We start from the raw sequence: 21,108 nt of genomic DNA, 5'->3' as shown, positions 1-21,108 counted from the left end.
GGCAACATTTACTTTGTTCTCATGTCAGTCTAGATAAAAAGTAACTTGATTGCCTCATGGATTTTTCTTTGAGTATGCATTAGTTTTATAAAGAAAATAGAGGGGAGAATAGGACTGTATGTATTTGTCTGAGTTCTGGAAATAGTGGTGGGTTTTGCTTCCTTTGTGGTGAATTGAAAAAGGTTTTCAAAGAACTAAATGTCTCTATAACATTCTGTAAAAAAGACAGTGAGTAGTGATACTGTTACAGTAGTACCACTAAGCTGTTTTAAGATTGACTGCATGGTACCTTTGTGCTTTCAGAAATACTTTCTGCACAGTGTTCAGAAAACAGGGTGCTAAGTGTGTATATTCCAATATTTTTTGCAGGAGAGAAATGGCAGGATTACCAGAACGGAATAGTTAAAGCAAGAACACAGAGTTATGTTTCTTTTAGCCTGTCTTCTGTCGTGTATCCTAACCTAATGAGTCAAAATTCCTGTTTCTCTTCCTTACTCATTTCTCATCCTTACTATCCTGCTAGTCTTGTCTTCCCTTTGAGCCATGCCTCTGAATTCTCATCTTTCCTGGCTCTGAGGTCTTGTGGCTTTTTTGGGTCTGTCTTGAAGGTGCTTTCTTCTTCTACATCTTCTGATGCTCTGCAGGCTAGACTTTCTCTTGTCTCCTCTTTTTTGTTTCTTTGGGTTTGGTTTTGGTTCTGCTTTTTTTTTCACCCAGCTGTTGTCCCTTGGGACAACTTTTCATGCTGTGTAGATGCTGTGAGGTACTGTTTGGAGCTCAGAAAAAGTTGGACTGGCAGCCGAGAGTGGCAGATGAGTTTCAGGCAAAAGAACTGCTTTCAGAGCCAAAGCTGGACAGACCTGTCTTGAATCCGTGGGCTGTTGAAAGTATGATCAGTTACTGTTCATGTGCCCTGTCAGGTCAGAGCAACCTGTTAAGGGATCAGAACATACTCTGTACAACAAAATGTTTAAAATTTAACCACTGCACTTTAGCAGATCTTGGGGAAGTTTTCAAAGGTTTATTGTTTCAGACTTTGACAGAACTAGAGAAAGATTCGACACTAATACAGATTATCTTCTGCCAAGGTTCAGCTCCAGTTCCAAAGCACAGAACTGCAACAAAACCTGACCAAAAATGCTGGTATAAATAAACACTGTAAATTTCTTGTTGTCGTTAGATGTGGTCAAAATGTTTGCAATCTTTTCAGCTTTCTACTCCTTAATAAAGTTAACCCTGAAGTGTGCACAACATCTGAAGAATTTTGGCAACCATAAACACGAATTAAAAATGGGAAGCATCAAATAATCTTAGTATCACCACTTTCTGGTCATTACCGTACCTCTTACCCTTGAAATGCATACTTCCATGTAACTGTGTATCTGGTATGCCTATGCATGTATACTAAAAAGGTCAATCTCCTTACTTTTCATTTTGTCACCTCTACAGACAGGGATTAATCCTACTTCTGAGTCTTACAAAGTGTTGGGGTGCCAGTTCTCAGTGAGCACTTTACTTTGACACAAACTAGAGACTATAAATGGTAACAGATACTTTAACAGTGAGATAAATTAGGTTAAAAAGTATTAAGAACATTATTGCGGAAAATACTATGAATAAAATGTCTGTATTTGAGAAGCAACATACAAACTCCTAATATTAAGAATGCCAAATGTTACTTTTTCTTCAATAGGATTTAAGAAGCCTATACTTCATGGATTATGTTCCTTTGGGTTTGCTGCTAGAAACATTTTGAAGCAGTTTGCTAATAATGATGTGAATAGATTCAAGGCGATCAAGGTCTGTGTTCATCCTTTGCAGTTAATGTTCTTTATTTTTCTGGTTTTACTGTAAAAAAAAAATCTTCAGGGTGGGAAAAGGCTTTTGCACTGTCTTAACTGTCACAGTTGCTTTTATTTATTGCTGCTTACATTTTAATGCCTCTTTCTGATATGATTACTTAAATATTCAGGCTTTCTACATTGACTAGTTGCCTGATTTTTCTCTTTCCTTTTTCTCATTTCAGTAGAGCCTGTGCTTTTAAGCTTTGCATGTACATAGTGTAGTTTTGTTCACATCCACATTTCTGTTTCTTTAGGTTCGCTTTGCAAAACCAGTCTTTCCAGGCCAAACTCTACAAACGGAAATGTGGAAGGAAGGAAATAGAATCCATTTTCAGACCAAGGTCAGAACACACTCACCATTGTTGGTTTAAGAGAAAGATGTGCCGGTTAAAAGACTCGGGGCATGAAGGGCAGCAAAAGGTGGCTTATCAAGGACACCATTGGAGAAGGTTTTGTAAAAGCATTATGTGAATAGAAGGAAATATTCTTACTTGGTTTTGGTGTCACTGCGATTCCAATAAGAATACCATTATACTCATATGACTTACAACTCATATACTCCTTACAATGAAATGAGCTCTCATATTACTTATTATATTGTATTTTCTGTATTTTCCACTGTGGACAAACAAAAAGCAGTCATTCCTAGGTCAGCATAGTTTGTACTTGATTTGTACAGTTAATCATAACCATGGATATACATATTTTTTAACATTTGTTTATCTTAAATATCTGCTGACAGTTAATTTACCCAGGTTAACTTCTACAAATTTATCTTAGCTTGAGTTAAATTTAAGCTGCTCGATACAGAACAACCTACGTAAAAATTGAAGTTTCATAGCAGTTGGACGTAGTAACCACAAGAAAACAGAATTTACAGTCTTATAGATTCAGTTTTTTATTATTCTGCTTTTTTGGCATTGCTGTTAGCGTTTTGTGTGGGTATCCTGTAACCCTCTCCTACATTTAGTAGAATACTTTCTGGAAGCCAAGGGTAAAATACTCTGTGCAGAGTAAAAGTTAAATACCCTTTGCTTCTGTCATAGCATTCTATGAAACTGTCAGTTTTTTAAGCTATGTTTGCCATGGGTATTTGTCAACATGTGTAGGCTTATGCAGATGCAAATTACATTGCTTTGGAGTGCCTATGTTTTGCAGCCCTGTGTCTGTAAAAATGTAGCCAGCTGTTGATAAGTGAGTACAGCAGCAGCTATAGTTGCAGCTGCAGGCAGGACTGGGAAGACAAAATCAAACAAGAAGAGTCATTGTAAGGACATGGGGTTGCTGTTTCTGCAGCAATACAGCTTTGAGGAATAAAATTGACTGAAGGAGGTAAATTTTGTTTGCAGACCTGGTGATCGTTAGCAGCTATAGATTTTCAGAATGACAGTAACATCAAGGCTACTGTGTACAAACTCTTGTCTCTCCATACTAGTAGTAAACACGACAGTTTGGTGCCTCAAATGAAATTTGGAGATTACTACATTGGAGATGGCATATCTATATTCAGTCCTAACAAAATTTCTAGCCTTCAGGTTTTAGTCTTTGCATGTGAAGTTTAAAGTAACAGAATTCCAAGCCCTTTGGAATTTGTAAACAGAGTAGGATATTTTGTTGTGTTTAAAAGCTGGATTTGGTTAGTAATTGCTAATATGTAGAGTTTTTTTGCTAATATGTAGGATTTTTGTACTTCCCCCCCCCCCCCCCCCCCAAGGGTGGAGTAATTTTGGAGAGAAATGGCAATGTTGAACAGGATTATGGAAAACTGCCTTGTTTCAGCAGTTATGAATTGTTCAGAATTCTGTCTCTTACTGCATGTTGGATTAGTCTGAAGTAAAGCTATCATTGTAGTTGCAATAAACTCAAGTTAAATCAAACTGAAAGTAGACATATGACTTCAATATGCCGGTCTAAAAGCATTTTCACTGTTGTCTGAAGTGCAGTGGCAGCAGGTGACAACTGTTAGGCATTATTTAATTGTTACTATATAGTCTTTCTGTGTTAATTTCACCTGTGCAATAAGGTCAGCTGTGCATATAAGTTAACTGTGCAATAAGGTAACTATGCATTGTGAATGAATCAGTTTGCTGTCGTCTTTTTGCTGCCATAAGTCAGAATGGTTTGTCAGACACTTTAAAATGACTGCCAAAATGAAAATAATTTTCTCCTCTGACTTGACTATTTAAAAAAATTAAACAGAAGTTAATTCAGCTGTTTTTCATCTTTCTTCTTGTTTCTATTTTTACAATGCATGAAAAATCGTTTCTAGTGCAAGTTGCAGTGTAAGGCACCTGGAGATAACTGGCTAGATGAACTCTTGACATGCGCATATTTACCTCAAGGAAAATTATACATGTCTCTGAACTATTTATGAAATAACGTTAACTTATTACACTGGAGGTAAATTTTCAGATAAATAAGTTTTTGTCTACCATTTTGTGAACATAAAAACAGAAATATATTTTGGTATAATTTCTCATGAGGCAAATAATTACATTGAAGAGCTGTTGTAAAGCAAAGTAGAATGGCTTCAAAACTAAAACACATTTATGTGTGGATTTTTTTCACTCTGGAACTTTTGTGTTTGCTCTTGTCTTCATCTTTGATTTTAAAATGTAAGGCAGACTCCTTGGTTGTCATTCTGTTGTGATTTTTTGTAAATATGTTACCTCTTTAATGGCATTTTTGCCCCCACCACAGGTCAAAGAGACTGGAGAAGTTGCTATTGCTGGGGGCTATGTGGATATAGTACCAGCCATGAATAAAACTTCTGCTCGGGAGCCTCTGAAGGTAGGGAGAAGCAGTGGAAGTCTTGACTTGCAAAGCAGAATAGTTAAGGTTTATTTCTGTGAAAAAACATGTGAAAAATACTTAGAGCTGATGACACAAAACTGGGAGGAGTGGCTGACACACCAGAGGACTGTGCTGCCATTCAGCGAGACCTGGACAGGCTGGAGAGTTGGGCGGGGAGAAACTTGATGAAATTTAACAAGGGCAAGTGTAGAGTCTTGCATCTGGGGAAGAACAACCCCATGTACCAGTACAGGTTGGGGGTTGACCTGCTGGAAAGTAGTGAAGGGGAAAGGGACCTGGGGGTCCTGGTGGATAGGAGGATGACCATGAGCCAGCAATGTGCTCTTGTGGCCAAGAAGGCAAATGGCATCTTAGGGTGCATTAGAAAGGGAGTGGTTAGTAGGTCAAGAGAGGTTCTCCTCCCCCTCTACTCAGCCTTGGTGAGGCCGCATCTGGAATATTGCGTCCAGTTCTGGGCCCCTCTGTTCAAGAAGGACAGGGATTTGCTTGAAGGAGTCCAGCGCAGAGCCACAAAGATGATTAAGGGAGTGGAACATCTCCCTTATGAGGAGAGGCTGAGGGAGCTGGGTCTCTTTAGCTTGGAGAAGAGGAGACTGAGGGGTGACCTCATCAATGTTTACAAATATGTGAAGGGTAGGTGTCAGGATGATGGAGCTAGGCTTTTTTCAGTGATATCCAGTGATAGGACAAGGGGCAATGGGTGTAAACTGGAGCATAGGAAGTTCCACGTTAACATCAGGAAGAACTTCTTTACTGTAAGAGTGACAGAGCACTGGAACAGGTTGCCCAGGGGGGTTGTGGAGTCTCCTACACTGGAGATATTCAAGGCCCGCCTGGACAAGTTCCTGTGTGATGTACTGTAGGTTACCCTGCTCTTGCAGGGGGGTTGGACTAGATGATCTTTTTAGGTCCCTTCCAACCCTTGGGATTCTGTGATTCTGTGATCTCTAGTCTTATTTGCAGTAATTAGATGAGTATACAAGTTCAGAGATGTAAACACATGTGGTTGTATACACAGAAGCTGAAAGATCTGCTTTGGGAAAAATAGAGATGTTTTAAGGTACACAGGTTGATTGATGTTTGAAGTGCTTGATGCCAGTTGAACTGTTAGGATAAGCATTGTGATGTATGTGGCAAAATTAATGAGGTCATGCACCAGTGAGAGTTTTGAGCACTGGCTTAACTTAAGACTGAAATTAGTCCCTATAATTTGGGGTTCTACCTGTAAAAAGAGCATTTTGTTTTTATTTTATAGATGTTGAGTATCAAACTCAATATAACTTGTGACAGCATGTGGTCTTTTTCAATTTTTTCATAGAGACATGGGGAGAGTGGCAGGAAGGCATTAGAATAACGGAACAAATGAAAATGAGCTAGTGTACCCATAGAAAAGAACAGTTTTGTCATTGAATCACTTTGAAAGAAGGCTCTGACAGCTGTTTGTGCATAGGGATAGGCCTAACACACGATACACACTTTATGATATATATATTTAAAAAACCGCTCTGCATGCCTTCATTAAGCAGCGGGTATGGGATTTGAGACAACAGACAGTATGGTACAAGCAATGCCAAGGATGTCCTGGGTTCTTAATGTGGTCTAAAAGACACAGATGTGCAATGCATTGCCTTAATAAACTGTCATTTTCCCCCTATTGATTCCTGCTTGCAAAGGATGAAACTTCAGTGCGTTGAAGTTTATGAGGTACTAAGATAGTAACATTCATAGAAAGCTGCTGATATATTCTTGGAATCTCTTTTCTTTTTGCTGGTTGTGTTTAGGCCTCTAACATTCTGAACTCTTGCCAGATCTGCATTTGAAGTTCAAATGTGTAAGCATTACAGGTTTTCAGTGAAATAATTACAGAGATTTTTTCTTTTAACATGGGCAGAACAGGTTGGTTTTTTTTTTCTTCAAGCTTACTCTGAAAAAAAGTGCTTTGGCAAAAGTTTGCTGACAGAGGCAGACATCTACCAGGGAAAATGAGCCTAGTGAGTGAAGACAGGCAAATTTAGATGTCATTGGGAACTCTGTTATGCAATGGAAAAATGTTAGGCTTAAACAAAGAGGTGACAAGGTAGCAGCGTGAGGAGTATTGCACATTAGAGTACATGTAGGTGCATCAGAGCAACTCAAGCTGTGGGAGCCTTTTTGTCCAATTCCAATTAGATGAAAAATGTCACTGGATCAGCTTCTTAAAGTGTAGCATTTTATCCAGTGCATATACTTGTTAAAGAAAGACATGAAAGGCTTGCAATATAATACATTGGAAAAGCAAACGTAACAGTAGCTAATCCTACTCTTAAATGGTAAGTGTCCACACTGGAGTTCTGACTGTGTTCATAATGCAGTATGTTTTGAACATGTTCCATGTCGAGTTAAAGTCATGTACTGATAAAGACATTTTTGTGTTCTAAAAACCAACATGGCATCCACCATGGAAAAAAGTGGCAATGGTTATTCTCCAGAGGGAATAAAGGACAATTTAAAAGCCCTTAGAGCCCTAATCATTAAACATATCTTAAATTGTAGTAACAAATGACAAAAACTGCAAGATTTTAAGTAATTCTCAAGAAGAGTTCATGAAACATTTTCTGCTTGAATGTTTTCTTTAATGCGGGCAGTTGCTAGAGGTGATTATTTAGGGTGGAAGAAATTTCAATTGCATGTAGTAATTCTGCAGTAAAGACTTTCCTGGACACAGTGCTTGAACTAATAAACCTATTTAGTACATTTAAGCAGAGTTTCAATTTTAAATGATTCATACTCTCTTTTTAAGACTACAGGACTGAAGAGTGACCTTGTGTTTGAAGAAATTGGTCATCGTGTAAAAGAGCTTGGAAGTGAATTGGTAAAGAAAGTAAATGCCATATTCCAATGGGACATCACTAAAGATGGAAAAACAGCAACGCAGTGGAGTAAGTTGTAGATTTTATATAATACCCTGATGCCTTTTTTTTTTTTATTTAATGACATGAGAGTAATAATTCTCATTCTAATTAAGCTGATACCTTGAAAATAAGCATAAGATAGTGGATGAATATTCACTAGGACTTAAAAATCTGAATGCACACTGAAAGCACAAGGGACAAGGAGGTAGATAAAGTTCTATAATGGCAGTTGCTAACCTTTCTAGGTAGGAACATTCTTCTGTAACTTGCCTATCTAGATGTAGGCACAGTAAAACCATCCTCTAGTACTTTAGTGCATTTCTGTTTACATTTTCCAGAATGCATTATCACTGCACTTAGATGAGCAGGCTAAATTAACCTGCTTGGAGCTCTGTGTTACAGTAATCAGCCTGCTGGTGATGTGCATGCGAACTAATCTAAACAAAGAAGTGTACTGCATTGTTTTTCTAATTTCAGTTAAAATATAGCCTAGCTTCTTCCCATAAAGTTTTCTGAGATCAGGGTTAATGAAGGTATAGTGATGCTTACCCATCATTTAAGCATGTGACTGTGTTGATGAACTGATGATGAAGCCTGTAATAGCAATGGGTCAGGAGTGGTGGTGGTGGTGTTTCCTGTTGAAATGGATCATACAAGTCAAGTGGACTGATGGGGGCAAAATTACGTACTCAAAAATTTTTTTAAATTCTCCTGTGGTCAGTTTCTAAGGACAGTTTTTTTTTTAAAAAAAGCAGTTTAATTTTAGTGATGAAATAAATATAATTGTCTTTGGAATTTATTTTTTCCCCCCAGAGGTGTCCTGAAAGATCTATTAGTAGGATGTAAAGCTTTTCCAAAGGAATAAGGTAGAGTCAGGTTATAACTATCAGGCCTTTAATTTGTGGAAAAGTGCAAGTCTTGGGGTCAGGTGTGTAACTGGACTGCTTCATTTTTATTGGTCTGAATGGTTGGATCTAGTCAAAAGAGTAGTTTTGGGGTAGATGCAGATGAGGTGGGCTGCCCTTTGATGAGCTAAGGGAAGAGACTGACATTGGTAAGTCAGCAGGTCTTTATAGTGCTTTGTCCCATTGACTGTGACTTTTTTAACTATTGTTAAGTCTCTGCAATGTCTGTTCTCAATAAATGGTTATTATGGTTAAGAAACTGTTCTTTCTTTTACAGAGAGGTTTAGAAACATATAATTCCACTTTCTTTTTTCCTAATGTTAACCAGCAGTGATTCTGAGTAGCAAAACTGCTGTCAAGTTTCATGAAAATTCCATATGTAGATCTATCAAGATAAGTTCTAGCTGTATTGTAACAGTAATAAGCATAATAATAATTATTATAATATTGATAATAGTTATAAGCAATTTCTGAGGGATAAAGGGTGATTTCCACTTGGATAGCAGTTTCTCAATATATTGAATACACCTGTGCAGATTATGCAGGCTGAGTACCTATACATCAGACTGAGAAGGAGGCCAAATACTGCATAATTTAAATCAGAATATCTGTCTTAAAACTTCTTGATACTCTTAATTATTTCTAATGTCTGCAGATTTCCACTTTAACAGTGCTTTAAATGATGGCCATGCTTAGAACTTGGGCAGAAGGCTTATGTAGTCTTTCCTCTGTTGTTGCTTACACTTTTAGCAGATATATTAGAAGTACGTAGATTAAACTCCAAAACACTTAAAGTGGATACTTGTGTTTACTAGAGGTCACTTTGTACATGACATTAGTCATGTGTATTGTTTAATGTGCAACTAAATGCAATAAAAGTGACAGCCATAGTAATCTAAATATTGTAATATTAAAATAGTTATGTAAACTCAAAACCAGAATGTTAGCAGTTGTGACAACTCTCACAGTTTGTCCTTATGTTGATTAATAGCATACTACTGTTGCTTTCTATTTAATTCTGATGGTAAATTTCTAATGATGACGTGTATGTGTGTATATATATATATATATATATGTATGTATGTACATGATGGAATTTTTATTTTGGGGATTTTCTTGAACATGTTTTAGTCATTACAAAAAATACAAAGAAACACAAAGCAGAAGACCTTCCAAAGGCAAGCACTGAAGATTTTTAAGCAATTGCCAACTTAATTCTTTTTGCTTATTTGCATACATTATTATTCAGTGTTCAAGAGCATCATCGTGTACTGTCTCTTCTACCAGATGCTACCATAATTCATTTTGCATGGTGAATGTGGAAGAAGAGAGTAGTTTGTGGCTACATGTTCAAAGGAAGACAGCTTTCTTGGGTTATTGACAATATCTTAACTGCAAAAGATTTCTGACAGATCTTCATATGTTCAAGACTTGTAATGCACATGAACAATTTAGATGAGAATTAGATTTAGACAGCCAATTTAGATATGTAACACTGACATTAGCTGACTTGAAAGCTTGACTCTTTCTGTTAAAGGAATGTAAGTTCTGTACACAATTAGAAACTTCAGCCTTCAAAAAATAATTTTTTACTTTAAAAAGTGAGGGTGACAGTAATATTTCCCCGATATTTGCTGGAAGACTCACACAGCCAGTCATTCACAGTCTAGGAGGTTCCTCGAGTGCATTGATGATAATTTCTTAATGCAAATGGTGGACGTACCAACTTAGGGGAGCAGTGCTGCTAGATTTAGTACTCGCCAACAAGGAGGGTTTGGTCAAAGTGGTGACGGTCAATGGCAGCCTTGGCTGCAGTGACCATGAGATGGTGGAGTTTAGGATCCTGTGTGGGAGGAATAGAATACCTAGCAAAGCCACAGTTCTGGATTTCCGAAGGGCCAACTTTGGCCTCTTCAGTCAACTGCTAAGGGAAGTCTCATGGGAAAGTGTACTAGGCGGTAAAGGGGCTCAAGATAGTTGGTTAGCATTCAAGGACCGCTTCTTCCAAGCTCAGGATCGGAGCGTCCCAATAAGTAGGAAGTCAAGTAAGGGATCTAGGAGACCGGCGTGGTTAAACAAGGAGCTGCTGGGCAAACTCAAGTGGAAAAGGAGAATCTATGGATTATGGAAGGAGGGGCTGGCCGCTTGGGAGGAATATAGGACAGTTGTTAGAGGATGTAGGGAGGCAATTAGGACAGCTAAGGCCTCCTTGGAACTCAATCTTGCTAGTCGGGTTAAAGACAATAGAAAGGGCTTCTTCAAATACATAGCAAATAAAACTAACACAAGAGGCAATATAGGCCCACTGCTGAACGAAGTGGGTACCCTGGAGACAGAGGATATAAAGAAGGCAGAGGTGCTGAATGCCTTCTTTGCCTCTGTCTTTACTCCTGCAGACTCTCCCCGAGGGCCCCGGATTTCTATAGCCCCAGAAGGAGTCAGGACAAAGGAGGAGTTTGCTTTGGTAGATGAGGATTGGGTTAGGGATCAGCTATGCAATCTGGACATCTGTAAATCGATGGGTCCGGATGGAATGCACCCACGGGTGCTGAGGGAGCTGGCGGAGGTCATTGCTAGGCCACTTTCCATCATCTTTGGTAAGTCGTGGGAAACGGGCGAGGTGCCTGAGGATTGGCGGATGGCAAAGGTCACACCAATCTATAAGAAGGGCAAGAAGGAGGACCCGGGTAATTATAGACCGGTCAGCCTTACCTCCATCCCTGGAAAGATGATGGAACAACTTATTCTTGACTCCATCACTAGGCATATCAAGGATGAGGGGGTCATTAAGAACAGCCAACATGGTTGTATGAGGGGGAAGTCATGTATGACCAACCTTATAGCCTTCTATGAGGAAGTGACTAGGTGGAGGGATGATGGTAGAGCGGTAGATGTAGTTTTTCTTGATTTCAGTAAGGCATTTGATACTGTCTCCCACAGCATCCTCATAGATAAGCTAAGGAAGTGTGGGCTTGACGATCAAGTAGTGAGGTGGATCGAGAACTGGTTGAAAGGAAGAAGGCAGAGAGTTGTGGTCAATGGCGCAGAATCTAGCTGGAGGTCTGTGACTAGTGGAGTTCCTCAGGGGTCGGTGCTGGGACCGGTGCTGTTTAATATTTTCATCAATGACCTGGATGAGGGAACTGAGTGCACCCTCAGCAAGTTTGCTGATGACACAAAACTGGGAGGAGTGGCTGACACACCTGAGGACTGTGCTGCCATTCAGCGAGACCTGGACAGGCTGGAGAGTTGGGCGGGGAGAAACTTGATGAAATTTAACAAGGGCAAGTGTAGAGTCTTGCATCTGGGGAAGAACAACCCCATGTACCAGTACAGGTTGGGGGTTGACCTGCTGGAAAGTAGCGAAGGAGAAAGGGACCTGGGGGTCCTGGTGGATAGGAGGATGACCATGAGCCAGCAATGTGCTCTTGTGGCCAAGAAGGCAAATGGCATCTTAGGGTGCATTAGAAAGGGAGTGGTTAGTAGGTCAAGAGAGGTTCTCCTCCCCCTCTACTCAGCCTTGGTGAGGCCGCATCTGGAATATTGTGTCCAGTTCTGGGCCCCTCAATTCAAGAAGGACAGGGAATTGCTTGAAGGAGTCCAGCGCAGAGCCACAAAGATGATTAAGGGAGTGGAACATCTCCCTTATGAGGAGAGGCTGAGGGAGCTGGGTCTCTTTAGCTTGGAGAAGAGGAGACTGAGGGGTGACCTCATCAATGTTTACAAATATGTAAAGGGTAGGTGTCAGGATGATGGAGCTAGGCTTTTTTCAGTGATATCCAGTGATAGGACAAGGGGCAATGGGTGTAAACTGGAGCATAGGAAGTTCCACGTTAACATCAGGAAGAACTTCTTTACTGTAAGAGTGACAGAGCACTGGAACAGGTTGCCCAGGGGGGTTGTGGAGTCTCCTACACTGGAGATATTCAAGGCCCGCCTGGACAAGTTCCTGTGTGATGTACTGTAGGTTACCCTGCTCTTGCAGGGGGGTTGGACTAGATGATCTTTTGAGGTCCCTTCCAACCCTTGGGATTCTGTGATTCTGTGATAGGTTACCTTTGCTATAGCTTAAATTTAATTCTGTGTCACTATTTTGACCAGTTTCCAACCTGCTTCAGATTTTGGTGTTCATCAGCTCTGACGGTGAAATTGCACTGCTTAACACTACATTTAAATTTTGCCCACTGATTATTACTTGATCTTATTGCTAAATTATTTGTGACTAAAATATTTGACTAAAATTGTGGGTGGAATAATTTTAAATCAGTTTTGTAAATGTTATGGTAAGTTAGATTGTAACAATTTTGAATTATCTTTTTTCTTAAAGTAAAATTACTGCTTTGAGAATGAGATCCCATACCGTATGTACTTATAGTAGAGCAAGGAGGAAAAGATGACATTAAAATTTATTTAGAATTCAGTTCCAGTGGATAAATATTACATACTCCTTCAATGTGTGATCAAAATTCTTGACGTGTTGTCATTGAAACAACTGAAATGTAAGGAAGTAGTTTATTTTGGGGAGGGTTTTTTTTAAGCCTTGAGCTGATGCTAATTATTTTATTATCCATCTTCTTTTTAGACCTCTCTTTTTAAGGGCCTCCCAGGCCTTTACAGGCAGTGTTTGTGATTCTCTTGGGCTACCTGCTAGGCCTCCTTCCCTTATTAAATTTGTTACATAGTTGTGCTGGCATGTCTTTTAATTTTTTGACTTGTCACTTCTGCACAGCTTTGTGCTGTTGTGAAAACTGCGGCAATTGACAGCCCTAGAAACAATCTGGGCCCTGCAGCTCAGTGGTGTCTTACTCAATGATTGTAGCTCCGGTATCTTCTGCTGATGTCCTTGAGTCTCTTTAAGATCTGGGAGGAGGCTGGAAGAGCAAGCAGCAGTATTAAGGGCCGCTGTGAAATTTGTTCTCATGTATGCAGTCATTCTGGTCCTTTCCAGTCTTTCAGGAACCAGAATATTTGGGGGTTTTCTTTGGTTGGGTTTTTTGTTTGATTGTTTGTTTTGTTTGTGGTTCTTTTTATTTATTTCATATTTTTTAGTGTTTTGTTTTAATTGAAGCTGTAACCCTTTGATCGTGGCAGTAAGCCGAGATTTGTATTTGTTAGTTTAAATGAAGTGGGATTTGTGAATTTAATTTAGCTTTTTTTTTTTGTTAAAAAGACACTTCTTGATGGTAGCAGGGATATCAGTAATGCTAATCTTTTAAACTAGTTATGACCTTTCCTTTTATGTAGCTCTGTGTGGATGGTGTGAAGCCATGGGGAAGTGTAGAACAATTGAACTTGCACTCAGAATGTGAAATTTTGGGCAGCTCATCTGCAGTCTGAACAATGTTGAACTATAGCAACAAGCAACTCATTTTATTTAGTGGTGTTTCTTTATAGAAACAAGATGCTCTAATTTAAGAGGATGCTGAAAATCCTCCTAAGAATATAAAGCAATACAGATTTTGTCAGTATCAACAGTTAAGGGGTAAGTTTAGCAGTACTGGAGCTATCTTTATTTGTAAACAAAATTCTTAATTGAGACCCCACAGCTTTTACCTCACTAGTTGGCTTCACTATCTAAAGCATGCTTTGCTCTCTTCTGCGTATTTATTACTGTGCAAGAAATGCCATTGTTTTCAATAGTTATAAAATATTTATCTTTTGCATAGAATTAAGTTACTTCATTTCAACTTCTCTTTCCATAAAGAAAAGACTTGGCCATTGAGATTTGTTAGCTGATAGTTAATGGCTGTTTAGAACAGTACCCATCTGCTGCTTTTCATCATGCTTCTGAAGACACTGCTGAAGGCAGAAGATACTTTTCTTCCTTTACAATTCTCAGAAGAACAAAACTTTGTTAGGAGAACTGGAGACAAATTGTTATGTGCAGTTGATTGTGATCATCTGACAAATTACAGCCAAACTGCTTAATAATTTATAATGTGGTATGACTTCAGGCAATGAAGAGCGAATTACACTTTGTTCATTTGATTGAGGATGAGTCTTGTCTTGCAGTTACCCCCTGTAAAGCAGGATAAAAATCAAACCAAAACAGAAAATAATCTGACTTCTTAATATTTCTCTCCAAGAAATTGTAAAGCAATCTTCAAAAGCAAAGCAAAACCTGTGCCCCAAATCTTAGATTTTTAAGCTATTTGGCTACTGGCTATAGCATATCAAAGTCTAGTGTTTTAGCTTGCATATATATCATTTTTGCCCTTTTTATCTCTGACAACAGCATACTTACAGACTATAAGAATTCATAATCATTTAATTACTGTATTGTAACACGTATAAAAGTAAAAACAAAAATTTGAAGGATACTTACTGTTTCATCCACTGAAATGGCTTCATTTTGCTTTTCTGCCAGGTGTGTAATGCAAAAATTTTACATATTTGAGAAACAAGTTGATTTTTAAAAGGAATTTGAGCTTTAATTTGTGTTGCTGCACACACGGTTGTTTTTCAAACTTCTGTTTTCATACGGAGTGGATCAGCCATGTGAATGTCTAGCAGAAGAGCCATATCTGTAGCAGCCACGAAGGGCTACATGATCTCAGGAGCAAAGAACACCAGAGGCACCTTCAGGCTACTCATCTGTTACTGCTAGCACTAGCAGTGTGTGAGGTAGTTGCCTGGCAGCTGAGCACTGACATAGCTATGCCAGTACCAAATCATTATCAAGCTGCTGAAATCATACTATATAGTACATAAGTATATAGTATGTAAGTGTATAGTAGCTGTAACTGTAGAGGTGTGTATCCAGCAGATGTGTAGAAAATAGGTATAGGAGACTTGCATCAAGACCATCCCCTCCTATGGCAAGCAGCTGTGTTATATAGCTTTATGTCATAAAGTTGTATTTCACAAGAAGGTACCCTTTCTGGTCATTCTGGAAAGCCAGACTTTTCCTCCTCTGAAGGCTGGAATCTGTTCTGGTGTTTGGATCATTTCTTTCATTGCTAGATTATATTCATTTGTCTGTGTGCTAGTGCTGTAGTTTAGCCTCAGTTGTCATCTGACTACTCTATGCTAGGTATACATCAGGAGGCAAGAAAAATGATTGAATGATGTATTTCTGATCCTTCTCATCCCCATCCCCACCCCTCGCTCCCCCTACAAAGAAAAAGAATGAACATGTTTTGGGGAAATTTTCCATTCTCTATAACAAGTTCCTTTCCCTCTTTAACATACCAACATATGGTATATTTTGGATCACTCTCCCTTGTGATTCACCATAATTCACCCAGTAGGGCTTACATATCAAGTTTAAGGATTTCATTTCTTTTATTTCCTCCAGCTAGTTCCTTTGGGGGGGTTGTGTGTCTTTTTTCTCTTTGTAGCACATTTATGATAAAGCTTAAAAAAAAAAAAAAAAAAAAAAAAAGGGTGGGTCAAGTAACAGTGGAAAGTCCGTCATGTTTTTGTGAAAAAGACAGTATGTGTTGTCACAGAGCTCTTCTCTTTTGTGGCTGCTCTGTTCTTTTTTCTTATTTTCTTTTTTTCTTCCTTAGAAAAAATATGAATGCTCTTTGAAAACAGTAAAGAGCAAATGGAAATAGTATTCTCATATATTTGTGAAAAGAACATACTGTTAGGTTGGGCCTCTGTTGTTTTTTTATTAGAATTTCTAGTAAGTTTTAATTTCAGATGGGTTAAGGGTTTGATTAAACACAAGTTTTGCCCATGGTACCATGATTATGCAATATTTACAGGCATACTAGTGCTTTGAGAGTCTACCGTTAGTTACAGACGTGGATTGATAAGCAGTGCTTTTGAGACTGGGATAGGAAATGGAGGAGGAGAACAGGGATTGTATCAAGTATGTACTATAATATTTAGATTAAAATATTGGAGTTGTTAGAATTTGCCTAAGTCACATTATGTGGGGCTTGCTGACCAGTGGTATTTGGCTTAAAGGGAGTGTTTGGCTACACCAGAATGCTTCATAACATATCTAGCATTTGAGTAGAGGTATATTTTAAAAGCATATTGACAGTTAATCTTGGTTAAATTAATCTGAGGAGCTGGTATCCACTGTGAAACTTGCATTTCATGATTCAGTAGATTATATATATATATATATATATATATATATGTTTTGGGGTTTTTTTTTTGATAACAGACTGTGCCTGCATAACCTACAAGAGCAAAGTTTAAACACTAGGTTATTATGTTAGACTATATACAGTAGCTGGCTTGGATAAAAAGAACGTTACACAGCTCCTACCCACGAACACAGACATGATTATTCATCTGGTGATCAGTAGTTATTTTTCTTTCTTCCGCTCTTATTGCATCAAGATTGTGACGTCCATTAAACCTGTTCCTGAAATTAAAATTTACCTGAAAATCAAGTGGATAATAATCCAGTATGTCTGAGCATCATTGTATACTTAATTAGAATTGTAGAATCATAGAATGGTTTGGGTTTGAAAGGACCTTAAAGATCATGTAGTTCCAACCTGCCTGCCATGGATAGGGACAACTTCCGCTAGACCAAGTTGCTCAAAAGCCCTGTCCAGCCTGGCGTTGAACACTGCCAGGAGTGGGGCAGCCACAGTTTCTTTGGGCAGCTTGTTCCAGTGCCTCACCACTCTCACAGCAAAAAAATTCTTCCTTATATCTGACCTAAATCTCCCCTGTTTAAGTTTTAACCCATTACCCCTTGTCCTATCACTGCATTCCCTGATGAAGAGACCCTCTCTCGCATCCCTGTAGACCCCCTTCAGATACTAGAAGGCTTTTTATGTTGAGGACATGAGATTCCCAGATTCTAGTTTTGTTATAATAGGATAAATATTACTTAGAACATATTTCAGAAAATGAAGGACTTCAACAGACAAAAGCTATTCACAGTCTGGTAGTTCACCTTAGCCTTTCAGAAAAAATATTTGAAAAAAATACAAGATAGTTTATGCAGAAATAAGTCTCCATAGTGAGGCCAGCATCTCAGAACTTGTCAACAAAGAGACACCAACTGACAGTATTAGTGCTGGCTAGGCAGCAGTGATCCTGTGATGAGAGATGCCATGTCCTTATGGAAACATCCACATGAATAATGATTTCGGATTGTGTGTAGAAAGCTGGGAATGGGTGCATGGGGGGTGAGAAAACCATCAAGACGGGGACATCCAGAGGAATTTGCAAATCTGAGTATGGTTGGGCAGAGCACATCCTGTCAAAATATCCTTTTAATAGTCTTCTAATTAAATGACACAATACCTGATAGTGTTAGTTTTGTAGTAGATTATTTTGGCAGGTCATTTGAGTGTAGGAAAAGAACACTTTAAGTCTCCAGACACTTTGAGGAATTTTTGGCTTTCCAGAAGAGAAAGACAGTTATTTGGCAAGGCTTTAAATGCACTTTGTGTAAAGCAGAACAGGCTATGTTGCCTGTGGGGCAGAACAGAGAAAATGCATCACTATGTCTGAACATCACCACATTTGCCCTCTCAGAATATAGGGTGCTGTTTTAAAACATCAGAGCTTTGTTACTAAATAACATTTTTGCAGTAATTACACCAGTTAATATCTTGTGCATCCCAAGTTTTGCTTAAAAAGTTCTTGCCATCTCTGCAATTTTTTTTTCAAATGTCAGTCTTTGCTGTAAACCCCCTCCCTCTTAGTATGGATTTTTTTTTTCCTATTCTAATCTCAATTATTTTCTTTCATTAACAAAGAAAAATTCTTATTTTCTGTGTTCACATTGGATGCTTTATAATAGTCGATAAGGAGAGTAGTGTTCTTTAGACTGAAAATTTTATCTTTATTTTGGAATAAAACTATCTTTGCTTCTTCTCAGCAATTGACTTAAAGAATGGCTCTGGAGCAGTGTATCAAGGACCTGCAAGAAGTTCTGCTGATACCACCTTCACACTGTCAGATGAGGATTTCATGGATGTGGTACAACAAAAGACCAACCCCCAGAAGGTAAAACCTGTGCATCACAGTCATACTTGTTTACATGGGGTCATACTACTTCCCTTAAATCAAGCTCTGCTTCTGAATGTTTGCATTCTGAAATCTGCAGCGTGTTTGGCAGTGCAAATCAGAACCAGATGAGGTATAAGCACATCATTTGTAGAATCATAGAGTGGTTTGGGTTGGAAGGAACCTTAAAGGTTATCTAGTTCCAGCTCCCTGCCATGGTCAGGGGCACCTTCCACTAGTCCAGGTTACTCAAAGCCACATCCATTACCTTTTACTGAATATGTCAGAAGACATAATGAGGAATTTATCATCTTGAGACAAAGATACCTCAAATGACATAAAGCCCAGCAGTACAAAGTTAGTTGGTTGGTTGTTTCCTGGCGCTTCACAATATGTGATTTGCAAGGGTAGGGTTTGTCAGTTTGATCATCAAGCCTGTTTTGACTGGTCATGTTGCAGGAAGTTGGAATTGCAGTATTCTGATTTATTGCTGATACTGAAGCAAAGAGAAGTCTAGGACAATGCAGCCACGTAGATCCATTGAAAATGGTCAAAATTCACCCAAACTGGGTGGATTTTTAAGGGATAGAACAATTTAAGAAAGTTATGTAATCTGGGTCTGCACTTCTAGCTTCTTGGCTTAATCAACTACTTAAAAATACTAATTTTACTAACAAAACTGCCTTGTGTAAAAGTAAATTAAACTGTCATAAATTTAATATGTCAGCTTACAGATTAAAGCTTGAGAAAATGAAAACATTAATTAAGCTCATCGTATATCAAACAGTTCCCTTTCTTTGATCCCAAGCAGAAGTTGTTGGAGACTTCAATTGTAAAATTTGAGCCTAATAATGATAGCAAATGTTTGTTAGAAGTCCTACGTACCACATGAGTAAAATCCTTTGTGACCCTCTGTATGGAGCAGGCATAAAGTGTAAACAAACAAGCTGTTGATATATAATCTTCAGAATGCTAAAGAAGAGTGACTGCAATTCAGGAACATTGTCTATTCTTAGGCATTAGTATTTCCTCTGAGTTCCTGTGAAGTTCTTCATCTAAAGAAGCTCAAAGCATCTATTCAAATTCTTTTGTGCTGGCTCTCTCTATTCCTTATTTGAATGTATTTCAAGTTAATGGAACTATGCAAAAGCACATTGTTTCAGAACTTTCAAAGAGCTTTCAAATTGCAAAGCCACAGCAAAGCAAAACTAGTTTTAAAAAAATACTGAACTAAGTTCAAACAGGGTATACAGCTCTTTGAAGTAGGGACAGTAAAAATGTAATACACCAGCATTTCAGTGAAAGTATTGGTTGATCTTTGGTTCTGCAAACACAATGAAATCTTTTTTAGTTCCAGTTTGTAGCAGTATGCCATGTATAAAGCTGGTGCATTTATTTGCAACATGTGTGTATGTATTTGGATTTATTACAAATTTGACTGAGTAGCTGACCTTTTCATTAGGGCTTTTATTTTCAGTAACTGACCTTTTCTTTCCATTTTCTCCTTTCATATAAGGGTATGTGGATATATACAGTATAAGGAGGGGAGGAATCAGAGCTTTTTATCCTGCCCTTGTGAAATGTTGCCATCAGCTTCTGTGAAGAAGTTTCTTTTATACCAGGAGAAGTCCTCTGTGCTACACATACAAAAGAAGTGGAGGCCAATGAAGTTGCTTTGTATTTGGCTTCTTCCCCTAAGTGATAGACTCAGTCTTGCACTCTGGATAGCAAACTGTCATTCTGGATGCTATTAAAATTAAACTTGGATGGTTTTCTGTTAAAAATCCAGTGAGCATTGTGAACTGAAGGCTTTCTTCTGAGCACTGAATAGCCACACCTATCTTTGTCTTGTTTGGTGTTCTGTGGGTTAACAGTTGAATACATTTTTTTTTAATTTTTTTTTTTTCCCCTTCTCTGCTTTTTGTAGGCATTCTTCTCCGGTAAACTAAAAGTGAAGGGGAACATCATGCTGAGCCAGAAACTGGAAATGATCCTGAAAGATTATGCCAAACTCTGAACTGCTTGATCATCTACCACAGACAGCAGTGAAGAACTTCAGAAGATAGAAACTTCAGTTAGTTCAGAACCAATGATTGAAACATTGCAATCTACCTAACATCAATATACTGATTTATTATACTGCTAATATACAAGTGTTTAATTGCTGTAGACAGAAAGTTATGGGATGAACATAACTGTTAATATTGTTCTTTTCTTATTTCTGAGCTATGACAGAGAATCATACTTTTCTCATTACATACCTTAATCTAAATAAAATATGTGTAGTTCTTACAAAGATGCATATATTTCTGTACTAATTATGAAGAAAATTAAACCAGTACACCTCTTTGGTATCTCCTTCTGTGTGTCTGTCAGTCTTCATTTATATTGCCTTAAGTAGACTGTCTAACTTCTTTGAATCTGGCTGGTTTATTATTAACATTATCTTTTGCCGTGACTTCTCATGATTCCATTAGAACAACTGGAAGATCCAAGTCAGTTCCATCAGTTCCATTTATTTATGTCTTACCATTATGGGTTTTTTTCAGTATAGGAAAAAACTCTTCAACTTTGCCTCTGCCCACCTTAGTTAGACAGTCATTTTTATGTAAGTTACTCTTATAAATTACATGGAAAATTGTAAGAATTAATTGCTTAGGAAAGATTTTTCATCTAAGATGTATTAGCACCGCACCAAAGGCTGTCACTGTAGCCAAGTTGTTC

General features: G+C 38.3%; 1 protein-coding gene across 2 annotated transcripts in view; it reads left to right on the top strand.

Moving 5' to 3' along the window:
• Window positions 1–20,742, top strand: part of HSD17B4 (hydroxysteroid 17-beta dehydrogenase 4) — a 67,826-nt gene extending 47,084 nt beyond the window's left edge. For both annotated transcript variants that reach the window (XM_065662173.1, XM_065662174.1), the window contains exons 19-24: window positions 1,694–1,800; window positions 2,099–2,185; window positions 4,545–4,634; window positions 7,438–7,576; window positions 18,257–18,384; window positions 20,312–20,742. In XM_065662173.1, coding sequence (XP_065518245.1) covers window positions 1,694–1,800; window positions 2,099–2,185; window positions 4,545–4,634; window positions 7,438–7,576; window positions 18,257–18,384; window positions 20,312–20,401 — 641 coding nt within the window. In that variant the 3' untranslated portion in view covers window positions 20,402–20,742. The remainder of the gene's footprint in view (window positions 1–1,693; window positions 1,801–2,098; window positions 2,186–4,544; window positions 4,635–7,437; window positions 7,577–18,256; window positions 18,385–20,311) is intronic.
• Window positions 20,743–21,108: the final 366 nt, after the last annotated feature.

The sequence above is a fragment of the Lathamus discolor genome, chromosome Z (assembly GCF_037157495.1).
Source record: "Lathamus discolor isolate bLatDis1 chromosome Z, bLatDis1.hap1, whole genome shotgun sequence".
In the NCBI taxonomy this organism is placed as follows: domain Eukaryota; kingdom Metazoa; phylum Chordata; class Aves; order Psittaciformes; family Psittacidae; genus Lathamus; species Lathamus discolor.
This window is presented reverse-complemented; position numbering and strand designations above follow the sequence as displayed.